Consider the following 13614-nt stretch of genomic DNA (forward strand, 5'->3'; position numbering starts at 1 on the left):
TTTTTTTAAGAAAAAGTGATATAAAGCTAAAAACTGGCCCTTACTTTCATTCTGATCGTTAGAGCTTTCCCATCAATAATCCCTCTTCAAATCATTGATCATACCAGTAACATTCTTGAAAAAAGATAAAGAGAATAAGTGAATATGGACAGATGACTTTGATCTTCATGTATATTTATGATTTATGGATACATTTGAAACAATGAAATTATAAGCAGTTTATGGAGTGAAGACTAGAAATATTTATGAAATGGATGCCCCTGAAGAAGAAGTTAGTCTAACCTTTTACACAAATTACGGAGGGCCCCTATTAAGATCGATGCCATAACTATATGCCTGGATAATATTTTCCTCCTCTGCTCTTGTGTCCACCATAGAATCCTCAATGCCATTATCACAAGTGCCACTAACAATTGTCTCACTACTTCCACGAACACACTTGGACTTTGGATTATTGTCTGAACATTCTGTGTTCTTTCTTTTCCTCTTTGAGTTGATAAATCTGTACTCAAGTGCTTCCAATGCTTTTGTGGTCAACGGTCGGTTCCTAGTGCTCTGACGACGGTTGACAAGGATTGAATGCTGGTCGTTGTTGCCATCCGGAAACTCCTGTGTGGCATTGAACTGTGTTATCTCAGATGGAGAAGATGATGCATTTGCAAATTGATTGTCATTTTGCAGTGTGGCCCCAGAGGATGGCATTTCCATTTCAAGTCCTAAATCAGGGGCAACTTGAGGAAAATTCAAGTCAATCAACATTCTGGTTTCAGAATTTTCTGCAGACTCTTCTCTAACCAGGCGGTTCTCGCTGACACTACCTTCATGGCTAATGTTCGACGGACTGCCTTTAGCCAGATAATTTGGTAAAGATAAATTGCCAGAACCCATAGAAAAAACCATGTCCTCAGATGCTTCTTGCAGATTTGATGGTGAGATTGGTTCATTTAAATCAAAGTTTCTATCCACAGAAGTACTTTTAGTGCAGTGACTATTTTCTTGATAGTTACAAGCTCTTAACTTCTGCATTGTCGTGATGCAGGGAATTGTGCAATCGGATGTCATCTTTTGAATAAAGGGATGCTCTTTGATCTCACTTAAATGCTCACCATTATGCAAATCAGAATGAAACCTATGACATTTTCCGTCTTTGTTGATGCTGAGGGCCTCAGGAACGTAAGTACAATCTGATGAGTCTATACACAACCCTTTATCAGAGAATTCTTCAATAGGGTTGGAGGAATTACCTTGTTCAACCTGACCTTCAATAGGATACACAGACTTAGCTTGTTTAAATTGACCTTCAACAGAGCTTGATGCATGAGTTTGTTCAATCCAATCTTTAATAGGGCCTGAAGCATGAGCTTGGTCAACCCGATGGTCAATAAGGCTTGAAGCATGAGCTTGTTCAACCCGATCTTTAATAGGGCTCGAAGCATGAGCTTGTTCAACCAGGTCTTCGATATGGCTTGAAGCGTGAGCTTGTTCGACCCATTCATCAATAGAGCTTGACACATGAGATTTTTCAACCTGGTTTTCAATAGCACTTGAAGCATTATCTTGCTCAACATGACCCTTGATAGTTTGTTGAACCTGATCTTTTGATTCGTAAGAAGTATCTTTCTCAGATTCACTAGAGCAGCTTGAGATAGTAGATATATTCGTAGTTTCAGAAGGTAAGCTTCTCATCTGTATCACTTTACGTTGATTCATATCATGAACCATGCTGGTATCTACAATAGTAAATTTCCTGACATCTTGATTGCCCTTTGAACGATGAGATTGAAGGTACTGAGCTTGTTCCCCACATGACACCCCCTCTAGGTCTCGTTTATCAGGTGTTTTTTCCCTGTCTACAACACTGATCTCAGTTGCTTGACTTTCAGTCTCAAGAAGTCCAGGGTCAGATGCTACTTTATTCAACACATCACTTATAGAATCAAAGTAGTGGTTACCTTTTACCAGTTTCCTTCTTGAAAATTTCTTAATATCCGGTACAAGAAAAACCAAAGACTGCTTTGACCCAGAAACATCTTTAGGCTGTTCAGAATGCCAGCCTTTTGCTAAAAGACGAGGCCAAACAGCTTCCCAGAAGAGATCACTGGATCGAGCTTTACTCAACCTAAAATCTCCTGTCAGAAACTTGATTATATCTGCAGATGTAAGAGAGGAGCAAGCTTTGCCAATTGGTATTTCAGGGCGAACAGAGAAGATGTGATTCGTCTTTGTTGGCTCAACAGCAGTGCCAGTGAGATCTTGCTTCCCTTTTCCAATACCTACTGCAGCTACAAGCAAGTCAATGCCAACTGCACCCTTTAAAGAAAACACATATTCTTCAAAAGGCATTTTTCCCTCCCCAAAATTCCTTGAAATCTGCAGTAACATAACAGGAATTCAGGAGACGTTGTTCTATGGTAGGAAAATACACGAGTTTGTAGAAATACCAGTTTAGCAGCGTATTGCATAATGGCCATGTGAACTATTTTTTCAGAAATGAACATTTAAGGCACTAAAGTGCTTGGTAGGCAATGTCCAATATGCAAATACTAGGACAAAATAAATTATCAACACATGCGACCTCAGAGAATGTGAAGTAAGACACATTTGTTGTAATTCACTCTGGTGAATATTTTCCAAATTGAGACTAATAGACTTATCTCAGCAACAGATGTCCAGGGAAAAGTTCACAATCTTTTTAACTTCAAAGAAGAACCACTCAATGACATGTAAGCAAATCCTGTTTTGAACTCATTGCTAGACAGTTCAATTTTTCAATGAAAGGAATCTTGCACTTCTGCTAATTATGAGATGCAGTGGTCTTGAAAATAAAGTAGATAGCCCTAAATACCTATCTCTAAGCATTTACTACTAAAGAACTTAGTTTAATGCGATAAAATCAGGACAGGAAACATGCTTGAGAACTGAGATATTGTTATAAGATCAACCACACATTTTCCATGGGAATAGAAACACTGTAATTTAAGGTCAATCTCTTAAAAACAATAGAATGACTATGACAACTTGTAACCTGAAACTCAAATGTTGCAAACTCAACCTTAATACCAAAATCAAATTATTTAATGCAGAGAGGATCAACAGAGAATAAAGTGTCAAATAACAGAGAATGGGAAGGGCCTGATTATCAGGCAATTATCCATACATTACCTAACTTTGCATTATGACACCCATTTGCCAGTCTCAAGTTTTTCTCTAAATTCTTGATGGATTAGTTACCGTGCCTATTCATGTACAGCTTTCATGACCAATGAAAGAACCAATAACGGCTGAAATCTCTTTTATACACCATTGGTACTTGACAATAAGCATCATGATAATTCACAAATAAGCAGAAACACTTTATGAAAGGATGGTAAACACTTTATGATACCAAAAGTTTTCACAAGATGGACAGAATGTCCAACACAATTTTCCAGAGGCTAGCATAAAAATTTAACTTCCAAACAAAATCATCATCTAACTAATACAGCTTTTAAACAAATATATAAAAGTCAGCCACACTGACAAGTGCAAACACAACCTGCAATTTCAATGCCAATAAATCTCTATCATGTTTAATTTCTCAAAGAACATTAGTCAGCTAGGATAAGATTTATATAGTAATACCCTTTCACCCAAACTTTGTATGACAGTGATTGGCATACACCGAAATATGTCAGAGGCTTACCTCAAGCAATCTAGTGTGACACTCCCTTGGCAAATACGAAAATAATCTTGACAGCAATTCTTGTTGCCTCCATCCTGTGAATATTTTCCGGCCATATATACAGCGCTTAGTTCTCAATTTTCGGCACTCTGCCCATCTACAATATTCTTTAGACTTAAAAAACTTTCCGTAATACAAAGACAATATGTCTCCCATACTTTTACTCCCAACAAATCTCTTCAAAAAATTAAGCTTCTTCCCAAAGACATAGAGGCCAAGAAGAAAACTGCTGTATTCAGTATTTGTCCAAGATTGATCGTCCAACAATCCAGGGAGAAGATACTTCCCTCTCATCTCATCCTTCTCAACACTTTTAGAAGATGGTTCAAAATTTGAGAACCCTCCTATATGTGTCTCTTCACCGCGTGAAGCAGCGTAAAGTTCCACTCTAGTTTCCGAACATTCATTCTCAGAAATAGCTGGCCCCACTTCGCTTCTGATAGATCCTAAACTCCCGTAACCAGAACTACTTTCAAATTCGCAATGTGCCCACTTAAGAGGAATGGGAAGCCCTAGTGAAATACACTCTTGCAAGTTGACGGTGATTTCTGAATCTCTTATCTGCTTTACGAGCAGAGAACGATAAGGTGCTGAAATCAATGGAGGAATTTCTGCTTGGTACTCCTCCCCAACACGGGGCTCCACTTCTGGATCTCCAAATTTATCTTCAACCCCTTCAGCATATCTACCTTCACTGTCGTCTTTGTAATCATCAAAGCAACGAGAATCCATCTGCAATACTGGATTGTAAGTTGAATAAATAACTACCACATAATACGCTTTCTCTATTGCAAAATAGCAAATTCTTGCTCGTCGTGACGAGCAATAAAGTTAGAACAACAACATCATAATAAAGCATCAAGACAAAGAAGTCAAATCATTCACACACTAATCGAGGCAACAATACCATATGTTAAACTTCGTACATTAAACACAAAATTAAAATTAAAAAAAATCAATTAATATTTTTACTACATCATATATAATTCCATAATTTTGGTATAAGTTTACTAATTACTCGGTGGAAAGAAACAACAATCTTTTGAACAAAAAAAAAAATTATATGAAAATCAGTGCAAAGAAAACCACTCAAATACTCCCAATATCCAAACAAGCACAACGGGCACTAGATATATCCAAATCCAATTCCAATATCCAGATCAACACATGACCCGATTGACTAGCGATTGAACACTAGAAAAATAGAGAATTAAGAATCTACAAAATCGAAAAAAACTGAATACCAAGTATATATAACTTGCCGTTTCTCTTTTTTCTTTAAAAAAGAAAAAAAAAACGACCTTGACAATCATAGGAAGCAAACAATCGGAGCAAAGTAAAAATTATTGCAGCAATCACAATGGGGCTGTTACCATAATTCAACGGCAGAGGCATCAAAATATAAAGAGCAGCAAATAACGGAATAGAATCTATGAGAGCAGTAGAAAATCATTGAAAAAAGGCAGTGAAAACACGGAGAAAGAGAAATGCTCAACATGCAAAGTAATGATTGGAAATGAACGAGGAAATGCAACCTTGAGGAAATAGGCTTGAAGGTTGATGCCCCACGTGCAAAAATCGACCTGGGGAAATGGGTCTCGGAATAAACCTCGATTTTCAACGTGTTTCTTGTTTCCTTGGTACCTTGCTAAGAACTGATAACAACAATAACAGTAATAAGAAGAGATTTTGAAGAGAGAATTAGAAGCAGTAGAAACATGGTAAGAAGAATCCTAGTAGAATCACATCACTCACATAGCTCTTTTCTCATGACAGCAAACCTGCGTCCGTAACTAGAGAGAGAGGGAGAGAGAAAAAGAGAGAGAGAAGAAGAATAATAAAGAATGGAAAATTTCCGAGGTTAAACTATGAAATCAAGAAAAGTTTCTTCCACTATTATCAGATCCTACCTTAATATATTGTTCAAAAAAAATATTATTTTGAGCAACTATTTACTCACGCAATTTAAATACCAATGAGATAAGATGCAATAAAGTTATTTAATAGTTTGTTGAAGTTTTCAAAATATAATAACTGCATAATTTTTTATTTCTGATAATATGTCTACATAATCTTTACAAAAAATAAAAGATTCACTTCGATTTTGTATATGTTAATTGATATCATAATATTTAGTCGTCTAAATTTTTTGACCCCTTATATTAATAAGTATTTTACATTTTTACCCTGAATAGTAAATTATTATATACAGTAAAACCGATAGTTTTATAGTAGAATTTAATTTAATTCAAATACATTTATGGTATATAATAAGTCTTTTACATTATTTATGATTGTGGATTATAATAAATTTGTTTACTTGTATAATATCTACTTTAAAAATCATATTTAAGTGATTTTGAATTGTTTGATTGTAGAAAGTTTTTCTTTACTGTAAATGCTTCAATATTAAATATTTAATCATTACTCCTTTTTTACCACTAATGTTTTTTAGTTAATTATAAAAAAGTTTAGACACCACAAAAATAAAATTTGATATATATATATATATATATATATATATATATATATATATATATATATATATATATATATTATCCTACCCTACCTCAATTTTATTTTAGTTTGTTTAACCAATTTTACTCGAAACTCAAAATTCAGTTATCTAAACATATTTTTTTATTTATAATAAAACTATTAACCTTTATAATAATTATTTTTTATCAAAATATCTAATTTATTAACTGTATCAAAAAAAAACAAAAAGTATACATCGATCGGTACATAAAATAACGGAATTATATTATTTAGTTTCACATAACCTACTTTTATGGATTACATTTTTATTATAATCCTCTCTATTTATGATTACCACTCACTGCTATTCATACTAGTATAAATTATTTTTGGGTATATGATTAACAATCAAATTGTATTTTATTACATAAAAAATAATATTTGAGAAAAAAAAAAAACAACTTCAGTAGTGATTTGTTTTAAACTTGTTGTAATGGAATTTAAGCCTCTCCGATAATTTAAACATGTTTGATTAAAAGTCAAAATCGGGATTTGTTTTTTCGTGAAATTACAAAAACAGTTTCTTTATGAGTTCTACATTTTATCAGTAAGTTGGATATACGAGATTTCGTGTATACGTGTTTCGATGCCATGGGATCCACATGAGGTGCATATGCAGAGAGATAAATCAATGAAAAAGAATTTCAATTTGATTTTAAAAAGGAAAAAATCAGTAAGAGAACAATAATAACATAAATGATTAAATTATTTTGTTTATCATACAATGAAAAATTTAATGGAATGTAATATATTTGATGTTCTTTTCTCTGAGGCTAAATTTCCTTCTTGTTGGAAAAAATAAAGAATTATAATCGGAAGAGTTAGATAGAGTATAATAAAAAGTAAATAAGGAGAATAAAGGATAAAATCATTTTTTTAAATAATAAAATATAAAAAAAATAGATACTTTGAATGTAAGAAATAATGTTATAAATGAATAGAGATATTAGTAATATGAATTTTAAGGTAGAAAATGTATGATGGAGAAGTGAAGATGGTTGGTTGGGTAAATTTAGTAAAAGAAACATTTGGTGGAGAAGTTGAATGTGAACTCTCTACCTATACAAATGAAATTTCGTTAAATTTTCAGTAATGGGAATGTAAAATAAATAATTCAATCTTAATGTGGAAAGTTTTGTCCCTGCTAATGACTAAGTCAATATTAATTATTAATTTCAAATGTTTTTCTCGAGTGATTTGTTAATTGAGATCAATATATAAAGAAATGAGTTGGTACTGACATTGTACATTTATTATAACCAAAAAATAACACTTTACATTATTGAAAAACTTACAAAACAACACTGTATTATCAGTTTAATCATAAAAATTTTACACCTTATTAAACAATACATTATTTAGATGAATTTAAATATAATTGGATACCGAAGATATTTTTATGAATATATACATGTTACATAATCCACTAATACTAATGTATATTTAGATTTGTTTAAGAATCAAGTCATTAAAATAAAATTATTAATAAAAAATATTACTATTCAAAAACTAATTTGAAGATTAATTTTATGGGTTAATATACATTTTTTAAAACTTACAAATTAAAATTGCGTTTTAAACTAGTTTTACTTAAATTTACTTGTAATTGTTTTCTGTAAGACATTATAGTTTTATCTAGTTATACTTTAAAATTAAACATTTATTTTTAAGAATTACTTTTAAATATCTCATTTAAAATTACAAAAATATATAAAATATAAAAAGATATTCATAATAAAACCTGGAATATATGTCAAACAAATTCCCTAAAAATAACAAAGCAGTTGAGCACTACTTATGTTCTCATAACAGCAGGAATAACAAAAGACAATTGAATATTTTAAAGTGAGCTTTCTATTTGCCAATTGTCATTTGCACATCATTAGTAAAATCCAATGCATAATTGGACCATTAAATTTACAATTTTTGCTCCATTCTCAAGAATGTTTGGTGTACATATATATCTGAAAAAGATATTTCACAAAATTGGCCATGAAACAATCAAGACCGATCATATATGATTCAACCCAAAAGCAAAATAATTCGTGGTTAACTTCACGCAGTTCTTTGAATCTTCTTACAAAAAATTGGGTTTTCTACCAATTCTCTAGCAGAAGGCCGCTTAACCGGATCAGGGTCCATCATGACCTGAATCACCAAAATAAACATAAACATGTTAAAATTACAAATTCAAAATCTAAACAATGTTATTTAGGACAAAAAAAAACTTGAAATGAAGATAAATATCAAAAGAACAAACAATACATAGATATTGGACACTAAGATTATCACAAAATTCTGTTCGTGCAAAATGAACAATCCTCCAAATTTAAATGACGTAATGCTGGATGACGCAACGATAAATACTGAAGCTTTAGAGTAGAACTTAAACTTCACCAGAGTATAGAAGTATTAGTAGTAAAGTAAACGTATGATAATGGAATTCTAATTTCCTTTACGTGTGAATGCCTAGTTTCTTGACCAAAGTAAACCACAAACCAAAAACTAGACTTCCCATCACTCGTGCAAGAAATCCACCGTGTTGTGTTGAAAGATAACAAAACCATTGGAGGGAGTGAATTGTTAACAGTTTTCTGGTCATTAAACCAAAACAATGTATTACCTTGAGCAAGTTTTGAATATGCAACGAATGACCAGGCAAGAGGGGAAACTTTCCTTCCTTGAGGTTAAAATATTGACATCCTGATTCTGGCAAAGGCAATCTTCGAATAAGTTCATAAATAGAAGCTCCCAAGGAGAAGATATCAACCTTGTCTAGATGATCATAATTTTCATTAAGAATTTCCTGGGGCATATAACGTGCGTCACCCTCCTCAATTGGGAGGCTACCATCAAGAAGAGTCGCACATCCAAAATCACCGAGTTTATAAACACCACTCTTCACATAAATATTATTGGGCTTCACATCTAGATGAGCCATTCCCTTCTCGTGAATAAATCGCAGAGCATTGGCAATCTGACAATGTCATAACAAATCAAACAAAAAATATGCATAAGCACAACGGAATGGGAGAAACTTGTGTATGACTCTACCAGAATAAAAATCTAAGAGACAGTGAGTGAACTTTCATCATAGTAAACAGAAGGTAGTTCGTGTGAGACATCCAGCTTTCATAACTCCTACATGCCGTGTAACGAAGCATAACAGCAAGGTCCATTCAAAAATGGTCGCGAAAAAAGTTCACCTGAAATAAGGCATCTAACACTTGTGCTTCTGTAAATGCCTCTGGGCATTTTCTTATGGATAAACTGTGATCGCATAACTCCGTCTGAATGTACAACTGTTCATTTTCAAACCATGAAGAATAGTAACCCACAATGTTCTGATGCAAACCTGACGAGCCAAAAGGTTAATAAAATAAAGAAAGCAAACTCGACACAACCCATTATGCAGAATAAAACAAGAGGTGAAACTATGAGTTATAAACCTAGGGCTGCCAAAGCTTGAACTTCCATCATAGCTTTTGTCCTGCAATGTCGGAAGATTATAGTAAGTGACCGGACATGTGAAAAAAATAACATTCAACAGTTCAAAGATGGTACCTTTCTGTTTCAAGGCGTAACGGTCTGATGCTCCGTTTAACAGCATACAAACATCCATCTAGTCGTCTTAATACTTTGAAAACATGACTAAAGTTCCCTCCACCAATTAGCTGAGAAGGAAAGGATAAGTTATACATAAGTTATCGATCCAGAGAGGCTAAAACCAATTCAAGCAATCAATAGAAGTTAAAATTTCCTTTTAAAAAACACAATACCTCAATTTCATGAAACTCAGAACGATAGCGTGGAATCCCGTCACCACCACTGATTGCAGGGAAGAGGCCTGCAATTTCACCACTGTGTAGTTAGAAATTTACAATAATTTTGGGGGAAAAAAATGCCAAATGTTATAACATGGTGCAGGTAGCAAAAGCCTGTCCACGATTATTGAAAAGAAGTAGTGAAGGAACTAACTAGAATCACACCTGCACATTTCAATCTTTGGTTTCGAAAAGGATCAATCTCCTCGTCTGTAACATTATTTAAAAATGGGTTCCTAAAGCAAGGAGGAGGCATAACCCCGAAACGCAATGCAATTGCAGATTGGGACACGTAATTCTGACCATTTGGTTTAGCAGCTGCTATTGTTTTCTCAAAAGCAAATTCGTCTGCAACAGAATCTTTTCCCAGTTCCACAGCTGGCTGATGGTCACCAGAAAAGGTGGGGCTGAGAGGTCGAACCGACATAACATCTAAGAAAAGTATACATATCCGATGTTTTTCATGAGAGGATGAACCGACTATGAGTAAACAAGAAAAAAAAAGTACAATGCACAACTTGTTTTTTCATGCGATTTAAAACATTTACAGCGCGCTTGGCATGCATGTCATTCGTGTCAAGACTAATACACATATGTCAATGATTACGCTGACGAAGTGAGGCACTACATGGATTTTAAACTCAAACTCTTAGTAAAAAAATACGAATGCCAGAAACATTAAACTAGGTAATAGATTGTCAAAAAGCACAATAAAATGCGACTGATTCTACCTGGTCGGCATCTCTTGCTCTTCGTAGTGTTAAGCTTCTCAGGCGATTTGGGGCAGGGAGTATCCTACAAAACAGAAACCCTAATAAGCTACAATTCATTTTCAATGCAACGGCAACAACCACGACATTAGCAATTTGAAATACATTACCATATCGCAATCAAAGCCATTCAAAGAATGCGGATTATCCGGAGTGATGTAATCCGGAGTGCTGCCAGGAACAAAAAAGGAACAGTGTGAGCGAAAGAGGAAACGAAATTGAAAAATTCGATAGGGATAATAAGATGAGTACCAGAAGAAGTCCTGGCTGAGAATACAGTCTCTGTCGTCGACGACGGCGACGGCATCGTCGGTGAGCGGAACGCGCGATGAAGACGCGTTGGGAGGTTCGGAATCGAGAAGGTTCTGGAAGCGAGAAACCGCGGAAGAAGTGATAGAAGATGGTTGGTTGAGAGGAATGAGGGAGACTTGACCTAGCTGAAGCTGCAAGTGCCTGGTGGTGCTGTTACTCAACGCGCCCTTCATCTTCCTGCTCTGCTTCTTTCCAATCTTGCTGCTTCTCCTCTTCATCTTCGTCTTCACCACCACGATCACGATGAATCACAGTGTTTTAGCTTACTTCAACCTGCAGAAAAAGACACAGTTATATTTATATAAAATGATAATGAAATTTGTGGAAAATAAATAAATAAATTAAAAATAAGCTAGTGGAGTACGGAGTGGCAGAGAAATTCAAAATCGCGCGGGTTCTTTTCAATTTTAAGGGAGTTCCGTGTGGGGAAGTCTACTTGAGCAATTTTGTTAAGTGGATCTTGGCTGTTGATTGAGGAAGATATGGTATGATGAACGGTGAGATTTTGACTTTGATTAGGGAAGTGGTTTAGATGGCGCGTATTGTATTGGCGTGCTGCGTAAGCTGATTGAGTGAAGTTGAAGTGGTATGAGAGAGAATAAGATGTGATGATGAAACGCGTGTGCATTGTATCCATTGGGAAAACCGTACCTCTTTGGAATGGTAAAGGATTTCCCGTACTAATGATTAATAATTAATTTATTGAGTGAAATGAAGAAAAATATTAAAAACGAAATATAGCGAAATGAAGAGAAAAATAAAAAATGAAATACACCATGGACACTATGGCCATGCGAATGAAAAGAAAAGTGATAGCAAATACGTATTATTTTAATAAAATAAAAAAATATTGATTTATATTGTATGAAAAAAATGTGTGTATTAATTTATACATCTAGATTAAAATTGAATAGAATGTATATTTATTTTTTTATAAAAATATTTTTTTCACAGTAAAATATCTTTGTTTTTTTATTACATGTTAAGAATTAAGAATAAAGTATAAAAATATGATATGAAATAAAAATAAGAATTACGTTTGCTTATTGATTGTTAATATGTTAAGTATTTATTTGGACAAATAATAGTTAAAAGGATTTATAATATACACTGAATGTTTATTTTAAATATGTTCTTTTCTTATGTTTTACAAAAAGATATGTTGTAATTCGGTGTGTGTATAAAATATTTCTTTAAAAAAATGTCTTGGATTTATTTTATGAAAATAATTTATTTCTTTACAAATGTGTAATGTAAATATTTAGTTTTTAACCAACTTTATATTTAACTTGATATTATAAAGAAGTTATTTAATTGATAACTCATTATATTATAAAGTTATGTAAATAAAATACATACACATTTGAAGATATATGAATGATTTAGTGATATGTAGATCACTAAATTGTAAGAAAAAAATGTGTATTAATTTATATATGTAGATCAAAATTGAATAAAACGTATCTTTTTTTTTTATTACGTGTTAAGAATTAAGAATGAAGTATAAAAATAAGATGCGAGATACAAACAAGAATTTAATTTGCTTATTGATTGTGAATATATTTTATACGTTAAGTATTTATTTGGACAAATTATAGTTAAAAGGATTTATAATATTCATTGAATGTTTGTTTTTAAATATGTTATTTTCTTATGTTCTAAAAAAGATATACCGCAATTAAGTGTGTGCATGTAATATTTCTTTAAAAAAATGTCTTGGATTCATTTTATGCAAATACTTTACTTTTCTAAAAATGTGTAATATAAACATTTGGTTATATCTAACTTTATATTTAACTTGAGTTTATAAAGAAGTTATTTAAATGACAAGTCATGTATATCATAAAGTTGTGTAAACTTTATATTTAACTTCAGTTTATAAAGAAGTTAATTAACTAATGTCGTGTATATCATAAAGTTGCGTAAATAAGATATATACACAATTGGACATATAAGAATGATTTAGGGATATAGTTAGAAGAAAAGAATGAGAGATGTTGTGGGTGCAACTCCTCTAACAATTTGAAAATATAAGAAGTTCAACATTGCCTATAAAAAAAAAAAGTTGGATGAAAAACGTGTAATGCATGCGTTTATAACATCATAATATTCAAAACAAATAATGCAGCGTATAATATATATCAATATTATCTTACAAAAGATGTGACTATAAAGTATATCGTTTATACATCCAAACCAAACCAACAAACTCTACACAAAATACTAACCAAAACTAAAACTCTATGGGACTTTCCACTACTCTGATTGATGGCTCCTCATCCTCCTTATGTGTCTTTAAATTTGCAACTCCATATGCTCGCACCGATGAGGTGATTATCGTAAAAGAAGAAAACACAACTACAAAACATGATAAGCTAGTGTATAAAAAAAATCCATATGTATATAAAATTAACTCATGCAAAAAGCATATAAACACGGTATAAATCAT

The 13614-nt window shown here is 32.8% G+C and overlaps 2 protein-coding genes across 3 annotated transcripts; both read right to left on the bottom strand.

Annotated features, from left to right (window-relative positions):
• Window positions 1-135: 135 nt before the first annotated feature.
• Window positions 136-5632, bottom strand: LOC114183126 (uncharacterized). 2 transcript variants are annotated; one of them, XM_028070033.2, is made up of 4 exons: window positions 5477-5632; window positions 5257-5376; window positions 3683-4453; window positions 136-2370 (listed from the first exon to the last, which is right to left on the bottom strand). In XM_028070033.2, exons 3-4 carry the CDS (start codon window positions 4451-4453, stop codon window positions 295-297), a joined length of 2847 nt encoding a protein of 948 aa, XP_027925834.1. In that variant the 5' UTR covers window positions 5257-5376; window positions 5477-5632; the 3' UTR covers window positions 136-294. The 2 variants fall into 2 exon arrangements, with proteins under 2 accessions (XP_027925834.1, XP_027925826.1); XM_028070025.2 differs by having other exon boundaries at window positions 3683-4461.
• A 2458-nt stretch (window positions 5633-8090) lies between these two features.
• Window positions 8091-11449, bottom strand: WEE1 (WEE1-like kinase). Its single transcript, XM_028063735.2, has 10 exons — window positions 11106-11449; window positions 10964-11024; window positions 10815-10878; window positions 10249-10515; window positions 10039-10106; window positions 9824-9933; window positions 9709-9749; window positions 9466-9614; window positions 8883-9236; window positions 8091-8407 (listed from the first exon to the last, which is right to left on the bottom strand). The coding sequence occupies exons 1-10, from the start codon at window positions 11381-11383 to the stop codon at window positions 8315-8317; spliced, it is 1485 nt and encodes a 494-aa protein (XP_027919536.1). The 5' UTR covers window positions 11384-11449; the 3' UTR covers window positions 8091-8314.
• Between the last annotated feature and the right edge of the window lie 2165 nt (window positions 11450-13614).

This window comes from Vigna unguiculata, chromosome 1 (genome assembly GCF_037176805.1).
Source record: "Vigna unguiculata cultivar grain cowpea cultivar isolate G323 ecotype 2 chromosome 1, ASM3717680v1, whole genome shotgun sequence".
Classification (NCBI taxonomy): domain Eukaryota; kingdom Viridiplantae; phylum Streptophyta; class Magnoliopsida; order Fabales; family Fabaceae; genus Vigna; species Vigna unguiculata.

What these genes read in the sequence shown, in the direction of transcription:
- LOC114183126 (XM_028070033.2), bottom strand. Translation starts at nt 4,453, where the DNA reads ATGGATTCTCGTTGCTTTGATGATTACAAAGACGACAGTGAAGGTAGA. An exon ending in GTCACACTAGATTGCTTGAG is followed by an intron (nt 2,371 to 3,682) that starts GTAAGCCTCTGA and finishes ATGTTACTGCAG; the next exon opens with ATTTCAAGGAATTTTGGGGA.
- WEE1 (XM_028063735.2), bottom strand. Translation starts at nt 11,383, where the DNA reads ATGAAGAGGAGAAGCAGCAAGATTGGAAAGAAGCAGAGCAGGAAGATG. An exon ending in ATGGCTTTGATTGCGATATG is followed by an intron (nt 10,879 to 10,963) that starts GTAATGTATTTC and finishes TCTGTTTTGTAG; the next exon opens with GATACTCCCTGCCCCAAATC. An exon ending in CCAAAGATTGAAATGTGCAG is followed by an intron (nt 10,107 to 10,248) that starts GTGTGATTCTAG and finishes GTGAAATTGCAG; the next exon opens with GCCTCTTCCCTGCAATCAGT.